Raw genomic sequence first — 9,372 nt, 5'->3', positions numbered from 1 at the left:
AAGGATTGGTCTGTGTGGATTCCCGCTCTACTGATCATGTGCATTGAGTGCCAGGCTGACAGTAACCGCAGACAATCATCCTCATCCCCTCTCCCATCAACCTCATCCCCTCTCCCATCAACCTTGGTTTGGCTCGGCCAGCCACAGCCCGCACAGAATCAATCAGCACTGAGATATGGGCAGCCGTCACGGTGGTGACCAATTTTGGCATGCAAGGCTTTCCCTTAATAGACAAAGAGACGGAGATCAATAGCCAATTTGGCCTTGGAATGAGGCTGGACTGGATCAAGGAAAATTCATTTTCTTATCCCCTTTTTATTCTGGAGAAGTCGGGTAAAATATGACGAATATTCACAACCTGTACAGTAAAGAAGTGAATCCTTCATCTGTTTGAGTACAGATAACCTTGAAGGCAAAGTCAAGACTGAATTTTTGATCTGAGGTTTTTGTATGTGGCATATATAATGTGCCAAGAAAATGACAAGGATTTTAATACACAGAGTATGTTTCTTCTGTTTTCTTTTGTTTTTGTTTTGTTGCCTTTACTGAATCCAGATTTGTACATTTTCACCAAAAGCAATGCAAACGTTAAGCCTGGGAAGTAACTGAATGCATTTACTTAAGTAGTGTATTTAATGTTATTTTTTGAGCTTATTTTAAGAAAATATAAAATCCCACTCTTTTTCCAGCTAAAACAAACCTTCTTTGTGATCTCATTTTTTTTTAGTTTACATTTATTATTTTCCATCTTCACTGTAAACCCGAATAAGTTACCAGAACTCAAAAAAATTGAGGCAATCGATTGCCTCAATTTTTTTAAGTTGATCAACTCAAAAGTCAAATTTTTCCAGAACATAAAAGTTTGGATTACATGGTACTTGTATCTTTTCAGAACGGTCAACTCAAATATTTGCAGTTAATATGACTTAAAGTTTCAAGTTTACAAATTCAAAGGAATAAGTTCACAGAACTTATAAAAAATAAGTACACAACCACAACATTTTTATGTTAACAACACTCAAATGTTTATTAGTTTGTGTTGTCATTATTTTAAGTACACGTTAATCAAATATGTTGACTACTTGATACTTAAAAACATGTGACCCAAAACTTAAAAATTTTGAGGCAATATATTGCCTCAATTACACTGAGTATCGGTAACTTAATATGCAAAAGTCATAAACATCTGCCATTGAACAGTATCTTGCCTGCTCCCTTTTAGCACATTATGTTGAAATTAAATACATTTTTTTTTTAAAAATTAAAAATAATTAACAAAAACATTTATAAATTAAAATAAGTAGACCAAAAATTGTTTAGTCAGGAAAACTGTCAGAGTAATAAAGAACAATGCCAAATAATAATAAATAATATCAAAATGTGCTTTTGGCTCTCTGGCTAATATCTGAATAAGGCAACAGGGCAGCAATTTGAGTGAATTACAATGCTATTTGTTTACATTAACAAGTATCAAACAGTGAAATTTAGGTCATCTTGCGCAGCCCACAATGTTTTAGAAATAGTATTACAAAAAACATTAAAACATACAAAACATTAGTGTTGCTTTGCATTATGTTAATGAGAACAAAGGCTCGTTGTATAGTTTGGACCTATTGGCTGAACACCTGTAGAGTAATACAAAAACGTTTTGAGGCATTATTTAGATAAAAGCAGAGAACTTTGAACTAGCCTTTTATAATGCTTCACCCTGCATCCTTCTTTCAGATGAGTTTCTACATAACCAAGTCATTCTTGAGGGTCTGTAACCTGGGTGACAGTTTACTACTTTCTAGACCAAGTAAAATCTTTTGAGTAAATTCTAAAGTGTTGGTCAGGGCTTTGGGGTAGCTGAGGTGAAGTGCATAGATCAGTCCAAACATTACCAGGAAGGCTTCACCAAATCTGGGGAGACTGACCACGGCATCACTTTCAATGACGACAGAGATTTTCACAGGTTGGTAGTGAACTGGACTTGTCGTGTCATGGTCACTGACGACAGTGAAGAGGGCCACTTCAACATCATCAAGCTCCAACTCATCAGATTCGTCCTGAATGAATGAAAAAGAGATACTAATCACAATCTAACCCAAGAAATACAACAAACGACATATAATTTCTCATTTTACCAACTCCCGTTGAGATCCAATACCTCTTTTACAAGGGAGACCTGGGTCTCACTGTAAGAGGTGAAAAACAGAAGATCCATGTTCTGCACACATAAATCAGCTAATTCACCAGAGAATCAAGTGGTGTGAGATAGACTGAAACTAAGCTAAAGGAAATACACAGGAAAATGTTTTACTAAACATCTTATCACTTTCAACAAAACACCAATTCGGTTCATTCGTAGTGAGGAGACAGAAAAGACCATACATGGAAACCGTATGGGTAGACTAAACAAAGGTAAGTCCAAACAGTGCATCAAAATACATGTTTGTACTTTGATGCACTGTTTATATACACAGTAGTATCTGTTAGATACTTAAGGACACTCACAGTGCAGGTTCTGAAAAATCCAGAGACATCCTCACACAGATAGACAGGAAGGGCGTGGAGAACGGTAGTGCGCTTGGTGTGGATATCATGGATTTCCTATTGCCAGATAAAAACAGAATTGTATATACTGGTGAGTTTACTGAACAACAACAGCAACAGTCAAATCAGAACATATGTCCACAAATAACCTGTTCACATCTTTAATACAGTCAGACAAATAGCAAACACAAAGTGGACTAATAGCAAAATTCAAAAAGCTCATTTAAATCATTAAACCTGTCCAATGTTCCACTGGTTCAACCTATGAAATGTGTAACAACCTATTATTACCTGTTCATCGTGAATTCTTAGAATTTCAGCCAGGGCATCTGCTGTCTTCCCAGTTTTTGATGCCTTCTGTCTGAATAAGGTCATCAGTCGAGGAAGATGGCGGTCAAGTTCAGCGTAGAATGTATTGGGCAGGTTCTGATTTGTAATCCGCTGAAACTCTGCATACAACTACAGCAGAAGGACAATACAGTTCAATTTGAAGAATCTCGCACAGCTTTATAAAGCAGCAAAAAGCTGCCACATGAGTAAGAATTACAATTTTCATTTTAAAGAGAGCTGATCCATATTACCTCAGACTCCATTTTTAGAGCAGGCCAGAGGTCCAAGAGCTCCTTCACTGGTGGGCAGGACATCACTATGGTTTGTCTGCGCAGGGGAAATGTGGTCTCCATCAACTTTCTAATGAGGGGCAGGTTCTTCTCAGCCTTCTTGACTTCTTCAACAATTGCTTGCCTCAACTGGTCAAGGCTTGAAGGATCCTTTCCTTGGGGAAAGTTTGGTAGGAAGTTGACTTCTGCTCTCTTGGGTCTTTTAATGTTGGAATGTGAAGGTTCATTATCAGGATTACTTCTACTTCTTTTTCCAGCATTAACAGTGACCTCCTGACATCCAGCCCGTCTCATCTTGGTCCTATAATTGCCCATCTTAAACTTGATGCTATTTTTCCATCCATTCCAGCCAGTCTCAGATCCTGCTTCCTTCAAGCAGGGATGTTTGGCTACAAGAGCCTCAGCAGCTTTTGCAATCTCTTTATCACTTGGGTAAGCCTTAAAACTATACATAGTAGATGCAAGCTTTTCTAAAATGTTGTGCTTGAGGTCTCTAGTCAGCTTAAGGTGTCTGTTGCTCCTCTCATATTCGGCATTTCCATGTTGAAGTTTCAGTTCAACATCAAATGCAAATGTGGGAACTGGAAAAGGACCTTGAGGCCACCTACTGAGACGTTCTGGAGATGACACATCTGAAAGTAGATCAGTAGATGCAGTAGAGCTGGAGTCTTCTGAAAGTGAGATGTGCACAACAGCTTTTTCTGGCAATTCCTCAATGTCTGCAAGGGAAGTAAGTTTCCCGTCAAAGTCTGGATCTTCATAAAGCAAACTGAAGTCAAGGTCGATTTCCAGCTGTTCTTTTATAATCATGATCAGTGCATCAACAGAGGCTGGTCGTGAGCTGAGTTTTAATTTTCTAGCCCGGTCTGTCTCAACAACACGAATAAGCATTGGTTGTTGGGGAGGTGCAGCTGCCATTGTACTAATGAAAAGACAAAATCAGGATGTTAAAAGGTACGATATAGAATATATTAATTGCTCAATTATACAGAAAGTGAATACAAACACAATAACTGATAAATAAAAGAACCATTCATTATTACCTGAACTCAGTTCTGTCTCACTTGAATGAACCGCTTGGGGGTCAGCAGCAGCGAGTCGTCTATCTTGTATGCCGAGAGAGGGACTGTATCGTTGAGATCAGACTGCAGGTGGATTGACAGGCTTGTGTCAGCAGTTGACAGCTCATAGGACCGCAGATGTTCAACATACCAGGACTCATAGTCACAACACAGAAAAGATACATTGTGATTCACAAGGTAGATCTGTTTTATTTTGCTAAATTTAGACAGTCCACCACTGACTCCTACAGACAGAAACATTCCACAGACATAGTCTGTGCCATCAATGGTCACCTTTGATGTCTTGTAGATTGTGTCACTAGTTGTTTGTTCTCTAATGTGTGCTTGAGCAACCTCTGGTAGAGCTGAAACCAGAACAGAGTCAACCCTGGATGCCTGAGTTTTTGGCTTGAAAAATGATGGCGCAGCAAGATGATATGCCATCATGTGTTGGTGTCTGACTGCCATTGTCTTCAAAATATTTTTGAAGTTTTGAGTGTCACGCACCACTCTTTTGAAAAAGCGGTGCTTGGCCTCAAACCGCATGGTCCAAACGTGCAGCAGGGGCCCAAAGCACTTAACTAGAGCAGGATAATGCTCCACGTAGTGATGTTTAGGACGGAGCCTAACCTCAGGGAAAACTTCTAGCAGTGCCTGTCTATGATCACTGATTTTGCACACAAAATAGTCTAAGGTTTCATCAGTAAATGATGGGCACAATGCTAACTCTACCACCTCTTTCAGCTCCATCAAAACTGCCCATACCTTATCACCCTCTGGTACTACACTGCCAACAAGCAATGGAAGAAGTCGGAGCAGAGTGGCATTTTCATGTCCATTACCTCCAATCGTTCCTCGAGAAAGAAACATTTTGTGAAGGGGCTGAGGTCTATCCACTTTATCGGTGTGCTGATATGGGAATGATGTAATCTTGTGATTCAAATACTCCAAAGTGAAGTACTTCAGCCGGATCATCTCTTTAACACAAAGAGAAAGCTCCACGGGAACAATACCTTCCAGAAGATCATGGAGTATATCTGGAGGAAACCCCGTGATTGTGTGGAAGTAATTCAGGGACTCATGCAAAACACAGCCACCTTTAACACCAAAGTGGCTGCTCAAAGTGTCACTTTCTTGAACAGTTTGTACAAGTAGGTCATGGCTGGCTTCGGTTCTCTGAGGAAACCTTCTCTCTCTGACTTCAATTACTTGAAACTGTTCAATTGAGCCCATACAGAATCTGCAAACATGTCCTGCTCTAAATGACTCTACAAAGCCACCTAATCCATGAGCAGCCAAATTGTCAGCAGAAACACAAAAGATGGTGCCTCTGACATTCTGGCCAACTCTTTCAATGAAGACACCGTCTTGTTCCAGAGTACGAACATCACGCAGCAATGGAGCAAGTACAGCTGCATATCCATACTTACGGAGGTCTGTCACTTTTACCAGTATTGCTAGCTGTATAGCATGTAATGCTGATCGGTATTTTGGTGGTACATTAGCGAGGACCCAATATACAGCACAAAGTTTGTGAATTTTGCGTGATGTGCCAAGTGGATTGGCAATTTCAAGCTCATCAATATATAGCTGGAGTGGTAGGATGAGATCCCCTGTTGACAGTAAGTCATTTTCAAGGAAATTAGAGCCATCAGAGCATGATGCATATTGACCAGATGCAGTATTTGGTTCAGTAATCTTCTTAAGAATGTCTGTGTTTTTAAACAACTCTTGAATCATTGAAAGGATAGGAACATACATGCTGGTATGTCCAGGTTGATCCAGCTGATACTCCACTGGCATTACACAAGGGTAGTTGCACTCAATAAAGGTTTTTCTGCGCTTGGTTGAACTCAACTCAGCACCTTTAGAGGTTGATGTAGACAGAACATTGCAATCCATGACAGTGGCAACAACTTCACTCAGTGTAGGTTCTGCAATACTGTGACCATTTCTCTGCAATATGTCACTAACTGCCTCTTTGATCAACGGCTCAGATAAGGAGAAGATCTGATTCAAGTGTTCTACTATTTCTTGAGTAGCCGTGTTTGAGACATGGAGGATAGCCTGCATCTTTAGGAATAAGGAAGACACATTTTTTTTAAGTTGATTTCTTAGACTGTCAGTGTCACACTGATCATCATTCCCCACTTCTGTGCTCTGGCCTGGGCATTCTTCATGCAAGTCACTAGCTACTTCAGAAATACTGGCTTGGAGATTATGGGGATCCTCACTGACAATATCACTTTGAAAGTCTGTTGCAAGACTTGCTTGGTGTGCTCTACTTTTATGGGAATTGAATGAAGAGTACACATTTGTGCTATACCTACAATCCTTATATGGGCATGTCACTGTTTCATGATTTTTCAAATGCTTTCTGAGATGACTGAAAAGGCCTGTTTCAGAAAAGGGCTGCTGAAATGTGCATAAAGGGCATTTAAATAACACAGGCCTCTGACTCTGCTCTGCACAACTGCTAAGTTGTGCTGTATGATATCTTGACAAATGAGTACTCAATGCATTAAGTGTCTGAAATGTACAAATGCAATCAGTGTAGAGGCATGGAAGAGGGCTGATACGGGAATAGTGGCTGTGCTGCAGCCTGTAGTGTCTAAATAACTGTATTCTGGAGGTGAAGGAAGCTGCGCACAACTTACACTGCCAGATCATGTTGGAAACAAAACAGAACTCCTTATACTTACAACTTAATATAACAGTTAAGTTATATTAATAAGTGATAAATAATAACAATAAGTGAATTACTATTAGCTCACAAAGACATGGTCATGGACTACAGCTAACACTGCTTTAAAATGGCAACCTGTTTTCCTCAAAACAATTTGTTTTATATAAGAATCTATAGGTGGAAAATAGCACAAGTAAAGTTGGTTTAGTAGTTAGTTTAACATATTTTTAAGACAACTCGAGAGAGAAAGAGAGAGAGAGCGAGAGCGAGAGGTGATTGGTAGAAGAATTCACAAACAAAACGAATTACCTGGTATCTTTATCACATCCCCAGTTCTCTTCCTTGACTCTGTCTTAATTCTTGAAGCTGGAACAGAGAGATCCAAAGGCATAAACTGATGAACAATTAAAAAGCATCCAAACGGTGACAAATTATAAATACTTCCATTTATAATTTTTCCCTGTTAATGATCTTTTCATTTAATCCCCAAAGTGTGAATGCATCTCTAGTCAAGATACTAAAGCCATCGAGCAAATATTACAATACTGAAGACAAGCAGCAGCACTTGAACTTTAACGGCATGGTTAAATCAACAACAACGCCATTTCTACAAACTAAAGCCTTACTGATGAGAGGTCCCCCCAAACATATGTTATTTGAAATTATTTAATGTGCATACACAGTTAATGTCAAAAATGTCAGGCTCCTCATCACTGCTTCTCTCTCCTAACGATTCTGGTTGTTTTGATCGACAGGTTTGTTTATAAGGACCTTAGTGATCCAAGAGTGCCAATTGGTTGGCAGAAGTTGATTGACAAGTGATTCCACTAATTAGGCAAAGTGAGAGGAGACGATGTGTGCGCCGTGCTCTTTCATTGGCCCTCTAACTCTGGCTTGTGAACAACGTGGCTCGTCAGAGCAGGTGTATTAGAAGGATGAGTTTCCCGATCATTCTACGGCGTAAAGTGACTGATATATATAAAAAACACCTATCGAGACCGTCGCTCAAACGCCTAATACACCTGCACCACTTATTTGCACATATAGTTTAAAATATAGCGGCTTGAAAGCACTCTCACTGCAGACAGGTATCTCCGCTGTGTAACTGCAGGGACAACGGGCTTGTTTGGACCCAACTATTCTGAGTCATGAGAGGGGGTTTCAAAATTTAGAGAGATTAAAACACTTTGTTTCATACTAGGCGACCGGGCGCCACCTCTAGAACAAGTAGTATCTAACTTTTTAAACAGCCTGCGACCCTCATTACAACAACTTAATGCTAGCTCTGCAAGCGCAAAGTTTCCTTCGGGGAGAGCAGCAAAGCACATAAAAAACACGGACCGACATTTCTGCTATTCTTTTCGACACGCCCCCAAAATGCAACTAAATATTCGTATTTTAACAATAAACTAATATCAACATTGAAAACTTACTGTAAGTCCAGTGATGCTAGTTGCTGCCGTTAGGTCCAACTTTCTCCAGTCGTCGGTGTTGCCTCTTTGGTGCTGTTTCCCGCCCATATACCTTTACTTCTTCTGTGTTTTGTATTTTTTTCCAAATAGCGGTAAACGATCAGTGTATACTGCTCATTAGCGCCGCCTTCCGCTTCGGAGGGTGAATCAGAGATTAACTCGGAATAAAAATTGATTCCTGCAGCTGCTCAACACTTAAGGAAAAAATTAAAATATATATATATAGGATACATTGATAAGACAATGAATATTAAAATAAATACATTTTGTCTTCCACTAATGCATTTAAGACAATTTGATTTTACTTATTTGGTGAAACACTTTTATTTGATTTTATTGTATTTTAGCATGTGCTACATAAATTAAGTTTATTATTAAATCCTACCTACTTGAAACAACAAAAATAACAGAACTTTACCATTCTTATATGTCCTAACTTAACTGTGTTACGTTGTGCTTAAGTTATGATTTTAAGTGATGCTTACTTAATATAGAAATAGTTCAATTCAATCAAAAATTATTAGTTTCATTTACTCAAAAAGAAGAACACGTTACACGAACTTGACATATTTAAGTTAACAGAACTTTTTAAAGACTTTGAGTATACACTACTTAATCTATTTAATTACTTTGAACATTCGGGTTTACAGTGTTCTTCAGGTTCATCTCTGGCATGGACTTCCAACTTTATATAGACCCTACAATATTAAGAGAAAACCCCAAGAAGGAGAATGAAAAGAGAGCAAATGAGTTTCCATAGAAACATAAGGCACAGCTGGTGGTAGCGTATTGGCTTTAATGTGCCAGTAGAACACAAAACAAGAAGAGCACCCTTTACTTTTTTACTTAATATAATTAGCTATTATCATTCCAATGACAAGCTAAGGTAATAGGTGTATGCTAATCGATAACTCGGCATGGTGGCATCTAGTAGGTCTATCAGCATCTCATTGGTCAAATCAGTAGCAGGCTTCACGAGGGATATAGCCTCATCCAGC

At 39.0% G+C, this 9,372-nt stretch overlaps 1 protein-coding gene across 3 annotated transcripts; it reads right to left on the bottom strand.

Annotated features, from left to right (window-relative positions):
• Positions 1-911: 911 nt before the first annotated feature.
• On the bottom strand, positions 912-8,526 carry LOC148101475 (uncharacterized). Of its 3 annotated transcripts, none has more exons than XM_087846262.1 (7): positions 8,336-8,526; positions 7,212-7,268; positions 4,199-4,372; positions 3,117-4,077; positions 2,827-2,994; positions 2,497-2,592; positions 912-2,048 (listed from the first exon to the last, which is right to left on the bottom strand). In XM_087846262.1, exons 4-7 carry the CDS (start codon positions 4,071-4,073, stop codon positions 1,734-1,736), a joined length of 1,536 nt encoding a protein of 511 aa, XP_087702388.1. In that variant the 5' UTR covers positions 4,074-4,077; positions 4,199-4,372; positions 7,212-7,268; positions 8,336-8,526; the 3' UTR covers positions 912-1,733. The 3 variants fall into 3 exon arrangements, with proteins under 3 accessions (XP_087702388.1, XP_087702389.1, XP_087702387.1); XM_087846263.1 differs by having other exon boundaries at positions 4,199-4,300; XM_087846261.1 differs by lacking the exons at positions 912-2,048; positions 2,497-2,592; positions 2,827-2,994; positions 7,212-7,268; positions 8,336-8,526 and having other exon boundaries at positions 3,962-4,077; positions 4,199-7,199.
• Between the last annotated feature and the right edge of the window lie 846 nt (positions 8,527-9,372).

Source organism: Neolamprologus brichardi, chromosome 9, assembly GCF_056152115.1.
Source record: "Neolamprologus brichardi isolate AB-2024 chromosome 9, ASM5615211v1, whole genome shotgun sequence".
Taxonomy (NCBI): domain Eukaryota; kingdom Metazoa; phylum Chordata; class Actinopteri; order Cichliformes; family Cichlidae; genus Neolamprologus; species Neolamprologus brichardi.
Note: the sequence above shows the minus strand (reverse complement) of the source record. Positions and strands in the feature narration are given on the sequence as shown.

What these genes read in the sequence shown, in the direction of transcription:
- LOC148101475 (XM_087846261.1), bottom strand. Translation starts at nt 6,886, where the DNA reads ATGATCTGGCAGTGTAAGTTGTGCGCAGCTTCCTTCACCTCCAGAATA.